The sequence below is a fragment of the Corvus hawaiiensis genome, chromosome 23, assembly GCF_020740725.1.
Source record: "Corvus hawaiiensis isolate bCorHaw1 chromosome 23, bCorHaw1.pri.cur, whole genome shotgun sequence".
Classification (NCBI taxonomy): domain Eukaryota; kingdom Metazoa; phylum Chordata; class Aves; order Passeriformes; family Corvidae; genus Corvus; species Corvus hawaiiensis.
In genome coordinates, this window is record NC_063235.1 from 6,458,899 (window position 1) to 6,471,248 (window position 12,350).

The following is a 12,350-nucleotide window of genomic DNA, read 5'->3' on the forward strand; positions in this document are numbered from 1 at the left end:
GCCCCTGCCTGCGCGTTGTCCACGTGGCACTGCATCCTCTCTGCCCTGCTGTATGTTGGGAATGGGCTGGGGCACATCCTGGCCGGGCTGCTGGCTGATTTCCTCCTGCAGAGGCGGGTGCTTGGCACAGCACCCGTCAGGAAGCTTTTCTCAGCACTGAGTAAGGACAAGCCTTCATCTGCCACCCAGCCTTTCCAACGCACTTGCGTGGCCTGTTATAAAACACTTCCCATTTCCTCCCAAGGGATGCTGCTCCCTCCCAGCCGCCCTCCTGGTGGCTGTGCCTTACCTTGGCTGCAGTTCCACAGTCCTCGAGGTCCTTCTCACGCTGGCCTTGACAATAATCAGCATGACAGGGGCAGGCTTCGATATCAACCACGTGGATGTTGTGCCCAGGCCAGGGGGTCTGACCTCTGTGCCCCCCCTGGCTCTGCATCCTTCCCGATCCCAGTCCCACAAGGCCTCTGACACTTCTACTCTTCCCTCTTCTGTAGCTGCTGGCTTTGGAAGTTAAGGGGTGAAATAAAGGCTTAAAAGTACCCCCCCCCCACTCTTGCAGGGATGATCCTAACGTTGCTCAGCCCCGCAGGCAGTATTCCTGTGGTGAGGGAAGGGACAGGAAGCACCCACTCCTCTCCCTCCTTGTGACAGTTTCCTCCCTGCCTCGCTCAGGAAGTCTTTGCTCTCTCTCTCCCCAGAGATGGAGGATTCCTGCTGGGAATCACAAATACCTTTGGCGTAGTGGCAGGGATTATTGTTCCCACTGCAGCTGGACTTCTCATCAGTCAGGTAACTTGGGGTCAGAAAGCAACAGAACATCCCTGGAAAAAAAAACCCAAACCTGCTCTCAGCAATGGATTCTTTTCTTTGCACTGAATCCAAAATGACACCAAGCCCACCCCCTCTCCTAAAGCAAATGCGTTGTAGCACCTGGCAAAACAGAGCTCTGTACTATTTTGGGGACATAGGGATGACTCAGAAAGCAGGAAGAGCTCCACATGGGGCCCATCTGGATGTATTTGGAGATGGGGAGAGGGTCGAGCGAGTGGGGTGAGTGGGAAGCTCTGTGCCAGGCAGGAAACTTCCTGAATTCAGCACAGAAATGCCAAGGTAGGAAATGTCTCTGCAATCAGACAGGGTCTGGCAGTTCTTCCCTGGGAGGGTGGGCAGGCCCTGGCACAGGGTGCCCAGAGCAGCTGGGGCTGCCCCTGGATCCCTGGCAGTGCCCAAGGCCAGGCTGGACATTGGGGCTTGGAGCAGCCTGGGACAGTGGGAGGTGTCCCTGCCCATGGCAGGGGTGGCACTGGGTGGGCTTGAAGGTCCAACCCAAACCATTCCAGGATTCTCCGATTCTCTGTGTCCAGAGCTGAGCAAAGCTCTTCTGCTGCTGGCAGGAGTCAGGGGCAGAGGGTGGGATGAGTTAATGCCGTGAAGTGGGCGGCAGCTCTGGGGTGTAAAAGGGAAAGGTGACACCTCTGAGCTCTAAGTCCCCCAGGATCCCCAGAGTGGCTGGAGCGATTCCTTCTTCCTCTCTGCAGCCCTCAACCCCTTCAGCCTCATCTTCCCCACAGCCTTTGGCAGCGGGACCACCCAGGACTGGGCGAGGGAGGACTCCCCTGCTGTGGAGAGAGAGCCACGGGCTTGGCAAGGGGCACAGGGGGACGGGCAGCACCTTCAGCCACCTCTGCCCTGCTCCTGATCTCACTCTGCTCCCCCTGGCCCGGGCTGGCTGCAGTGCCCTGAGCCTCTGCCTGGGAAGGAGCCGTGCAGCATGGACAGATCCCGAATGGGATCCCTGGATTGCTGGCAAAGCTGGGAGCCAGCCCAGCCTGCAGCTATTTCCAGCAAAGCTGTTCTTAGATGAAGTAAATCCGTAATGAAGCAGCAACGTTACTTTTTAACCGGAGGCTTTTCACACCCTCTGCGCAGAGACTCCTGACACGTTTTTTCTCTCCTTAATGAGACAAGCTGATTATTCATTTATCCTTCATCCCTGCTTAAAAGCAACTGGGGCAAAAAACAATTGATGGCATTACAGAGCTGGGGCTGGCAGCCCTGAGCACGGCTCTGGGGAGGCAGGCAAAGGAGATAAACAGGGAAAGCCTTGAGCTGGTGCCATCCTTACTGACTGTGAGCCTCATTGAAGGCATTTTCTGCTCAGGATGTGGCCACTGAAGAACAGTTTGGACTCCAAAGTGGTGTGGGTTTGGCCTGCCCCCTTGCCAGAGAAGCTGGGAAGCTCTGCTCCCCCCTGACTGCAGCAGGGAATGGGCTGCAATCCTCCCAAATGGCACAGAAAGAGAACCCAGATTCCAGACAGAGCTCTTGAAACCCACCAACGCTTTCCTGAAAGAGTGAAGTGAAACTGGACTGCGTTCCCTGGTCTGGTTCAAGGAATTTGGGGCAGTGAGGGGGTGAGAGGCTCTGATAACTACACTCACTGAGAGCAGCTCCAACACCTGGCGCAGCACCTCCCACCGAAGCCGCTGCTGGGGGTTTGAGTTTGGGTGAGAACAGCCAGTGAATTAAACTGTATTAAACCACAAGTGCTCTGGGGATCTGCGCCTGACTTCCCCTGATCCTCGCTCCAAGGAAGAATGAACTTTGGTTTGGGTTTTTGCTAAGTCATGTCCATCCTAAGTCAAGAAGTCCTTTATTTCTTCTTTTTCTATTTTTTTGCTCTCGTGCTCTGCCAGTGAGGGGGTTCGCAAAAGAAACTGGGAGGGAGTGTAGCCGGGACATCTCACCTGCACTGGCCAAAGGGATATCCCACACATGGAAAGTCATTCCCAGGATAGAAACTGGGGCTGATCTGGGTTCGGGAAGGGATTCTCGCATCAGCCAAAGGGTAACGAGCAACTGCCTTGTGCACCACTTGTTTGGGTTGTTTCAGTTAGTTAAAATTACTATTACAATTTCCCGTTGTTGTTGTATTGGACTCTGTTTTCAATTATGAGCGTTAATTGATGGGGCAGCCATGACAGGCCCGCGGTTGCCGTGGCAACGCCGCCCTCCGCCCGCCAGGGGGCGCCGCCGCGCCGCGCCCTCCCATAACCCCCCGCGGCCGCGCCCCGCCCGCCTCTTCCCCGCCTCCATCATGGCGGTGAGTGCCGCAGTCGCGGGCCGGGACCAGGCTGGGCCGTCTCTATCCGCCGCCATCCGCGCTCGGCGGGGCTCGTCCGGGCGCCGCCCGTGCGGGCGGGAGCGGGGAAGGCCGGCGGGAGAGCCGCGGGGGCGGGATGGGCGCGGAGGAGCCGGTGGGGCGCTCCGTGGGAGCGGCTGCCGTGACAGGCCGCGGCCCGCCCGGTGGCGGCGGTGCTCGAGAAGGAGCCGTGGCGCCGGCGTTGGGCCCCGGCGGGGAGCGGGGCGCGGTGTCCGGCTGCGGGAGCCTTTCTGCGGACCCCTGGCGAACCGTCCTGGGGCTGCCGGGGCGAGCGGCGGGCTGTGCCCCGGGCACCCTCGGTTACCCCCGGTGTGGTCTCTTCGCAGCAAGACCAAGGTGAGAAGGAGAACCCGATGCGGGAGCTGCGGATCCGCAAACTCTGCCTCAACATCTGCGTCGGGGAGAGCGGGGATCGGCTCACCCGCGCTGCCAAAGTGCTGGAGCAGCTTACGGGGCAGACCCCCGTCTTCTCCAAAGGTGAGGGGCTGCGAAGGAGCCCTGGTGGTTTTCCCGGTTGTTTTCCTTCCTTTCCGGTGGGTGCAGCGGCAGCGCGATTCCCAGGAAGGGGCTCCTTGGCAGAGCCGGTGTTGGGAGAGTTGTTGGAGAGTTGGGGGGCTTCAATATTCAGGGGCTGGTGCACGTTTGTGTCATTTCAGTTCTGTCTCCAAACTCGGGCTGCTGCTCTGCCAACATCCCTGAACAGGGAACGTGGTGCTGCCTCGGTTCTTTCTAATGCCTTTGAATTTATTTGGGCTTCAGAAGCTCTGAACCCCCCGGGTGGGAATTCTCCGACTGTCCCCTAAGTGTAACTGTTGCTGCCTACAGCCCGATACACGGTGAGATCCTTTGGGATCAGAAGAAACGAGAAAATCGCTGTTCACTGCACGGTTCGCGGGGCCAAAGCAGAGGAGATTCTGGAGAAGGGGTTGAAGGTGAGAATTTTGGGCTGGATCTTTGGTTTGTGGAAGAACAGAACTCTTTTCCATTCTGACTGAAGGAGTGTGTGCTCCGAAATGTTGCACCCGATCTAGGTACAGGTCAGATATATAGGCTGAAATGTTCACACCCTTTATCTGTGTGCTGTTTCTTCTTTAAGAACTAATTGGTGCAGCAGCTGATTTGTTTTGGGGTTCAGTCTTTGCTGCTGGGATTTAGGAGTAAGCTGGGGGAGTAAAATTTTAGGGATAAAGACTCGTTAGCTTGTGAACAAGTTGGGGGTCTGGTAGCAGTGGCCAGGAGTTTTAATTCTGCTTCCAGTCAGGAACAAAATAGTGACCAACAACCAACGTTTCAGGTGCGAGAATACGAATTGAGAAAAAACAACTTCTCAGACACCGGGAACTTTGGCTTTGGAATCCAGGAACACATCGATCTGGGGATTAAATACGATCCCAGTATCGGTATCTACGGCCTGGATTTCTACGTGGTGAGTATTCCCTGTTTCCTGGGCTTGGGGGAAAGCTCCAGAAGGAGCCTAGAACAAGAACTGGCTCCCATGGACTTGCTGCCAAGTGCTGGAAGATAGATTTGGATTTTGTTGATGTTTGTCTAATTAGAGATTCCCAGAGCTGCCATAAAACCCCTGATTTATGACAAATCTCACAAAGCCTCTTCAGAAACAAATCCTGTTGCTCTGACTGTGACTCTGGGATAGCACTGAAACGGCTGGGCTGGGTTTGGAGAAGGAAAGTGCAGCAAGGCATCACTGATGAGGAAATTCCAGGCTTCCCTCCTAGACAGCTGTTTAGTTGAAGAAAACCAGTAAATGCCAGGATGAAGCAGTGCTGTTGGCCTCATCCTGCAGGTGCTGGGCAGGCCGGGCTTCAGCATCGCTGACAAGAAACGCAGGACTGGCAACATCGGGGCCAAGCACAGAATTGGGAAGGAGGAAGCCATGCGCTGGTTCCAGCAAAAGGTACAGTCCGTCTTTATTGTTGTATCCTGAGAGTTTCCTAGCAAGGGTCAGCAAAATGCCTCATGGAAAGGCTGGAGCAAATCACTGGGCAGGAGGAGATCTTGATGAGTGCTTAAATTGTAGATTTTTACTGTCCCAGAGCAGTAGAAGCTGCTACTACTGAGCAGAAATGTTTGAGCACGAGTGCTGTTTGTGCTTTTTTGAGTGTGCTGAACTGAGAGAGCAGCTCTTGGCAGGAGAGCTGGAAGGAATTACCAGCTCTTGTGTAAATGGCTCCCGCAGTTTTGGAGGAGTTACCTGTTCATGGTTCATGAGAGACAAGGCAGGGTTAGGATTTGTTGGTCTGACACAGCTCCAGGCTCAGCTGCCACACTTGGGAGGATGGAGAGATCCCCAAAGAAAACAAGTTCTTGTGCTTATCTCTCCATAAAATGAATAATTGGATAATAAATGGGAGCTGCTGAAAGCTGGGTTGGAAATCTCAGAGCTGGGGAACTGCTGATAGTTTTGCAGAGGTGAAAAGTCTGCACAGTCTGCCTGAGGGCTCTTTACTCTGCCTGGACCTACACGGGTCATACCCTGTGCAGGGAGGCCTCCAGCCTGATCTTGCTGAATTCCTTTTCCCCCCATCCTGCCTGGTTGTGCTTCATGTGGCACAGGTACCTTCAGGGCCCAGATTTTGGGACTGGTCCAGACCAGTGGAGCTTGTTTCAGGGGGCTGCTGAGCAGAGCTTAATGCTTCTCTGAGCACAGCCCCTTGGATATTCCAGCACAGCACAAAGGTACAGAGGCAGCTGGCTGCAGGAAATCTGCTCGTCCGTGTTAGTGTTGGCTGGTGCCTTGGAATGACTGCTGTGACTCGAGTTTTCTGCACAGCAGCACTGCACCTTTACCTGCTGGTGATTTCTCACTTGGTTCTTTTTTTTTTCTTTTCCCCTCACAGTATGATGGCATCATTCTTCCTGGTAAATGAGCAGTTCCTGTTACCAGAAAAGTAAATAAATTTTTCTAACCCCTAACTTGTGTTGTGAGTTTTGTGGGGAAGCTGATGGGAGCGAGGGTCCTTCTCCTCCATTATTATGGTTTGGTTTTATTCTTTGGTTTTTTTCCACATTTTTTTCCAATCCATGCTGCAATCCAGTGCTGCAGGCTGGGAAGAAAAGCTCTTCTGTCCTGTTTCTGTGTCTGTCCCACTTGAGCATTCCCTGCTGAAGCTGTGAGATGGAGACAGAGGCAGCTCAGGGGACAATTTCCTAGCTCCCAAAGTTTGCAGTGACTCCGAACATCGGTGTGCCTCCTTATCCAGCTGCCCCACACTCCCGAGCTCTGTGTCCTTCCCTGCTGCTGGCAGAAGGAGCTCAGCTCTTACGTGCTGGTTGCTGCTGAGGCCACAGAGCTGGACCTGGAGCTCAGGGATCGCGGGAGTGTGATGGTGCAGCACGAGACACCCACGATGGCCTCGGGGAGCTCCTCGTCCTCAGCCCACGCGTTGAGGTCGGGGTTGTAGCACTGCACACATTTCTGATACCTCTTTGCTCTCTCATTCCAGCCCCCCACCAGGCACAGGCGCCCCTCCAGCAGAGCCAGCCCGGCCGTGCTCACCCCGACGGGCAGAGGTGCCAGGGAGCTCCACTGCCCCGTCAGGGGGCTGTAGCACTCCACGGCCACCACGTCCACGCGCTCGCCGTGGGGGCCCAGCTGGCTGCCCCCCACCACGTAGGCACGGTCAGCCACGGTGGCCGCGCAGTGCCAGCCCCGGGGCGTGCCCAGCCTGGGCTGCTCCCTCCAGCTGTCCGAGCCGGGCTCGTAGCAGCACACGGTGCGGGAATAGGCGTGGCTGATGTAGCCGCCGGTGACCAGCAGCTGCCCGTGGATGACGGTGGAGGCGTGGCAGCAGCGCGGCGTCTCCAGGCCGGCCTTGCCGTGCCAGCTGTTGGTGGTGGGGATGTAGCACTCGACGGAGGCCAGGGGGCCCTGGGCGTTGCGCCCTCCCACGGCGTAGAGGAGCCCGTGGCAGGCGCTCAGGCTGAAGTGGGACCTCCTGTGCTCCATGCTGGCCAGGTGCAGCCAGGTGTTGAAGCGTGGGTCATACCTGAGGGAGGAAGGGCAGAACTTGTCTGTCCAGGACAAGCTGCAGAGCTGTGGGGAGGAGGATGGGCCTGCCAGCCATCTGCCTTGGGAGGAGCTCTGGATGTGCTTCTCTCCAGGAGTGAGAAAGCACCTGGGCACTGCACAGAATTAAATCCTACTTGTGCTGCTGCTGCTCCAACCCTGGGGACAGCCCAGCATTGCTCCTGCCCCACAGGCTCCAGCCTGCCTTGGAAATGTTGAGTGCTACTGCTCTGACGTGTCCCAGAGCACTGTCGCTGTCCCTCTGTTGAGTCTTGGCAGGTAGAAGTGGACGCAGGGACAGGATAAGAAGGCACCAGTTCCCTGTGTGCCCACGAGATGGCAGAGGGAACTGCTGTGTGCCCAGAGCGGTGCTGCAGGGACACAGGGCCAGCCTGGGAAAGGTGGATAAGCTACAGGCCAGAAAGAGAAAGCAGACCTGCCAGTGGCTCCCTGAAACCTCACTCAGAGCAGGATAAGGAGCCCAGTGATGGTTCCTGACCGAGGGGTGGTGATGAGGTGATAAAGGGCTGGGCTCAAGAAGTGCCAAGGATGTTGCCTGTGCAATCTCAGGTGGCTGAGCCAAGCCGTGGGCAGAGCCACTGGGAAGTTCAGGTTTAGGTTGCAAACAAAATACTGCATGGTTTAGGTTGCCGTGGTTACTCCTCCCTTCTTTGAAAAGTAATCCCTTGGCAATCCAGTGGCAGTTTATGGAGATTTAGGAAACAAACCTTATTTAAATGATGAAGACAGAAACGGAGACAAGAGTGTGAAGGACAACAGGAACCCTGGGGATGCTAAATCTACCCCTAGGGTCAGTGGGGGCACAGGCACACACGGCACAGCTCTGACCCCTCCCCAGGGTCTGTGTGGCCAGCTGGGGCCCACCTTACCTGCTCAGGGTGCTGACAGCGTGCTTGGCCTGGTTCCTGGCATCATTTTGGTCTTCACCACCCGCAACGTAGATAAATCCATCCATCACCACCACACACTGGTTAAAACTCTTTGCTGGCATCTCCGTCAGCTTGTTCCAGTTTCCCTCTGTGTCCCTGTAGCTGATGTCTCTGCTCAGAGCCTTCTCAGACAACGCTAAACGACCCCCAACTGTGACAAGCACCCTCTGGCCTCCCCGTATCCTGGTCCTCCGGGACTGCAGGCTGTTTTGCTGGTGGGGAAGCAGGTGGTAATTCATAGCATCCACGAGGAGCTTGTGGCACTGTGGATCTTGCATCATGCGTGGCACAGGTTGGATGTGGTTGACCAGGTCTGGAGCTGGGATTGTGCCGAAGCGGATGTTGCTCAGGAGGTCGGCAGCGTGCCGGACGCGTTTGGGGTCAAACTCCAGCCACTTGACAGCAGCCTGGAAGGCTGCAACCTCGCTGGGTATCTGCAGGCCATCATCCATCAGCAGCTCATTGACCTGATCAAAGGGGAGTTTCATGAACTGATCAGTTTTGGAGAACTCCATGAAGTTCTCCCGGATGAATTTCCGCGTGGCGTCCTTCACCTGGTTGAGGCCGTAGGTGCCCGAGATGTTTGCAATGTAGACACAGTTCTCCACAGCCATCTCCTGCACGAGGAAGTCGCTGCAGAGCCCCAGCAGGGCCGGCACCTGCAGCCGTGTGGCCGTGGCGATGGTGCTGCCAATGGTGTGCAGGGACAGGCTCAGCGTCCCCGCGTAGGCGAAGGCGATGACGGCGGCCAGGCCCAGCGGGGACACGTCACGGAGCTCCAGCTGGCACAGCTGAGGGTCCCTCTGCAGCAGCCCGTGGATGTAGTGGCTGCAGGAGGCCAGGATGAGTTTGTGCACCTCGAAGGACTTGGTTTTGGTGGCAATGGTGAGGTCGCAGAGGAAGCGCTCCCGGCGCATCTGGTTCAGCCCCTGCAGGAGGGCGGCTCCGTGCTCTGGCGCCTCGACCTCTGTGACCGAGCAGTGGAAGCCGTTGGAGCCGCTGTCGTGCAAACCAGTGCAGTGATGGAGGTGTTCCACACCCAGCAAAGCATCTGCCACCCTGCCTGGGGCAACGGGTGCGTCCCTCTTATCCACCCTGCGCTTCACGGGGGTTTTCTTCTTGGGGGCCATCTTGGCAGGATTGGAATGGGACCTGATGAGAAAGGAGGGGTGAGAAGCCTTATAGTGGGGGTGCAGGTGTCCTTCTGCTCGTTAGGGCATTCAAAAAAGCAAAGGAAAAACTCCTACTGAACCAAAAAACATCTGGGTCAAGCCTAGAGGAGGATGGGAACTGCCCCCCTAAGCCCTGCACCCCTCTGAGCTGTGGGAAAGGCTTTGAGGGGACTGCAGGAGAGAATTCTCAACTCAACCAGTGCCAGCACCTTTGGGGTGTTATAAAGGACTGAGGATTTTGGGTGGCTGCTCTGGGAACTGGGAGCACCCACTGGTCCTGGGGTGTGGGGTGGGGCCATGCTTGGCCCCGCTGTCTGGGGTGACACCAAGGGTGCGTTTCACCTGACTCAGGCACAGCTTTTGAATGTTCCCAAATTCCCTTTGAACCTCCAGTCTGAAACTCAGCAGTGACCTCACCTCCTCTGAGGGAGCTGGGAGCAGCCAATAGATGAGGGAACAAATCTGGCCAGAAATAGCTGTTACTGCTCTGTCTCACATGTCTGGGGCTGTTTATTGCTCTTGGCCACAAAGATCAGGTTTCTTGGAACTGAGTAATCAGCTTGTATTTAGCGCCAGGAGAGAAGGGGGGCATTAGGAGACTCCAGCAAAAACACGAAGAAGGGAAAAGTTTGGGAAAAGTTTAGCAAAAGTCCCTGTCAGGAAAGAGGATTCAAGGCTGGGCTGGAGTGGGGAAGTGGCAGTGCCAGCATGGCCAAGCTCAGGGTGCCAGGGAGAGCAGAGGGAGCAGGCATGACTCAGAAGCCACAGGGATTCAGGAGCAAAGTCCCGGGCACTTGAGCCATCCCTGGAATTGTGGTGTTTCACGGGGCTACCCCAATTTACACCGCTGAGAGCTCGTCTATCACGGTGTCACATCCTGGAGTGGGTCCTGAAACGGGGGCCCAAATGCTGCTCTCTCCCTGTGTTTGGATGTGAAATGGTTTCTGACACCAGCTCAGGACTGGGAGAAGGAACTGGGATTTGCCCTTTCCGAGCAACAATGCTTGGATGTTTCCAAACACACATTTTATCCAGACTATCCACTCCTCAGAAAAATCAGCAGTTTCATCATTTCAGCTGGGTTTAAAATGACGATACAGGTTAAATATTGGAATTTCCCAGGAAAATAAAATATTTTTCCAGGTCTTCTCTCCAGATGCCTCAGACCTGCCCCTCCCTGAGACACAGCACTGCCAGAGCCTCCTTGCTGCCAAGAAGGAAGTTGTTCTGGGATAAAAAAGATCTTCTAACTGTGCAGCACACTTCACACAAGTACAGGGGAAGGTCTGGGTTGATGTCCCTGGGATTCTGCCTGTCCCCTCTGGGCACCTTTGACAGACTTCCCAACTTGAAGCACAAGTTTGAGTTATTCCAAAGTCTGGCTGTGGGAGGGCAGAGCGACCTTTATTACCTGCACTTAACTTAAAATGGGACATTATTGCTGCTCCTGATTGAAATGTCACTGCAGTGACCTGAACAAGGTGTTTTTCATGCAGATTAATCCTGGCTGCTGGGTTAATCTAGGGAGCTGGAGTGATTTGAAGAGCTTTCAAAGGGCCCAGACAGAATGGAGGGAAGACAGCAAGGAAAGCTTTTTTCTGGCTGTTTAAATTTCTCTTAAAAGACAATCGTTGTCCTCACATCATTTCAGTGCTGCTAATCTCAGCCCTGATTACTGAGCCAATAGCAGAGCAGAGTAACTCTGTCTTCAGAAAGTTGTGTCAGGCTTATTTTCTTTAATACCTAACCAGACAGAGTCTCTCTCCTTTTCCTGCTGGTGGGTTCAGTCAGAGTCTGGGTCACAGCCAACTCCCAGCCAGCCTGGAAAACTACCTGGGACACTGCAGCTCCAGGCACTCTTTTACTGCTAATAATTCTTCCAGCCCCATTTTAGAAAGCAACAAAGACTTTTTCCCCATGCCACTGTTTCCATTATTCAGCAGTTCCCAGCCCCACACAAGGTCTCTGCAGATCCTGCCAGGTGTGTGCTGGCTCTCTGTGACTCACCCACAGGCTGGCCCTGCTCTTACCTTGCTCTCAGACAGGTTAGTCCAGCGGGACACTCTGCCCAGCACCAGGATTTGCAGGTCGAGGCACAGAGACCCTCAACTTTCCCCACGCAACATCCTCCTCCCTCCTCTCCCCCTCTCCCAGCCAGCTGACTGCTCTTATCACTTCTACATTTACAGCAGGCTTTTGGGGTGGCGTGAGGTCAGCCGCCCTCGCTGAGTCCCAGGGGGCACGGAAAGGGCTGGACTCAGGTCCAGACTGAGACCTGGAATGGGCTGGACTCAGGTTCAGACTCAGCTGAGACACAGCACTGCAAGAGCATCCTTGCTGCCAAATATCCCAAAGAAAAGCAGCCATTGGGAGGGAACAGGAATAGGAGTGAAGTGACATTGCCTCAGGAACAACTGTGTCTGGTTCTGGGCTCCTCAGGACAAGAAAGACGAGGAGCTGCTGGAGCGGGTCTAAAGGAGGGAACAACGATGATTAAAGGACTGGAGCATCCCTCTGATGAGGAGAGACTGTGGGAGCTGGGCCTGGTCAGTCTGGAGAAGGGAAGGCTGAGAGGGGATCCCATCGATCCCCACAAACATCTCCAAGGGGTGTCAGAGGATGGTGCCAGCCTCTGTTCAATGGTGCCCAGTGAGAGGATGAGGAGCAATGGCCATAAACTAAAACACAACAAGTCCCACCTCAACATGAGCTTCTTTCCCTGAGCGTGGGCAGAGCCCTGGAACAGCTGCCCAGGGAGGGCTGGAGTCTCCCTCTGTGGGGACATCCCAAACCCACCTGGACGCGTTCCTGTGCCACGTGCTCCAGGTGCCCCTGCCTTGACAGGGGGTTGAACTGGACGATCCCCAGAGGTCCCTTCTAACGCCAGCTACTCTGGCATTCTGCCACAGCCCATCCTGAGGGCGGAGCTGTCACCCCGACCCCGCTGAGGGAGCCACGGCGGCCGCGCTCCCCTCAGCCCGGCCCTGCCAGCACTCAAGATGGCGCCGCCCGGCCCCAACATGGCGCCCGCCGCGCTC

The 12,350-nt window shown here is 55.7% G+C and overlaps 2 protein-coding genes across 4 annotated transcripts; one reads left to right on the top strand and one right to left on the bottom strand.

The window, feature by feature from the left end:
- The first annotated feature begins 3,051 nt into the window (after positions 1-3,051).
- RPL11 (ribosomal protein L11) lies at positions 3,052-6,097 on the top strand. The gene is made up of 6 exons (XM_048326852.1): positions 3,052-3,103; positions 3,490-3,640; positions 3,989-4,095; positions 4,458-4,589; positions 4,968-5,078; positions 6,022-6,097. Exons 1-6 carry the CDS (start codon positions 3,098-3,100, stop codon positions 6,049-6,051), a joined length of 537 nt encoding a protein of 178 aa, XP_048182809.1. The 5' UTR covers positions 3,052-3,097; the 3' UTR covers positions 6,052-6,097.
- Positions 4,967-12,306, bottom strand: LOC125337287 (kelch-like protein 31). 3 transcript variants are annotated; one of them, XM_048326824.1, is made up of 3 exons: positions 12,109-12,306; positions 8,081-9,292; positions 4,967-7,170 (listed from the first exon to the last, which is right to left on the bottom strand). In XM_048326824.1, the coding sequence occupies exons 2-3, from the start codon at positions 9,268-9,270 to the stop codon at positions 6,444-6,446; spliced, it is 1,917 nt and encodes a 638-aa protein (XP_048182781.1). In that variant the 5' UTR covers positions 9,271-9,292; positions 12,109-12,306; the 3' UTR covers positions 4,967-6,443. The 3 variants fall into 3 exon arrangements, with proteins under 3 accessions (XP_048182781.1, XP_048182780.1, XP_048182782.1); XM_048326823.1 differs by having other exon boundaries at positions 12,012-12,306; XM_048326825.1 differs by lacking the exon at positions 12,109-12,306 and adding an exon at positions 11,343-11,489.
- Positions 12,307-12,350: the final 44 nt, after the last annotated feature.

Excerpts from the sequence above, each read along its gene's own strand:
- RPL11 (XM_048326852.1), top strand. Across the intron at positions 4,096-4,457 it reads TTCTGGAGAAGGGGTTGAAG|GTGCGAGAATACGAATTGAG; the intron begins GTGAGAATTTTG and ends CCAACGTTTCAG. Across the intron at positions 5,079-6,021 it reads TGCGCTGGTTCCAGCAAAAG|TATGATGGCATCATTCTTCC; the intron begins GTACAGTCCGTC and ends TTCCCCTCACAG.
- LOC125337287 (XM_048326823.1), bottom strand. The coding sequence starts at position 12,097 with ATGTCCCCACAGAGGGAGACTCCAGCCCTCCCTGGGCAGCTGTTCCAG. Across the intron at positions 9,293-12,011 it reads GGAAAGAAGCTCATGTTGAG|GTCCCATTCCAATCCTGCCA; the intron begins GTGGGACTTGTT and ends CTTTCTCATCAG. Across the intron at positions 7,171-8,080 it reads GCTGTCAGCACCCTGAGCAG|GTATGACCCACGCTTCAACA; the intron begins GTAAGGTGGGCC and ends TTCCTCCCTCAG.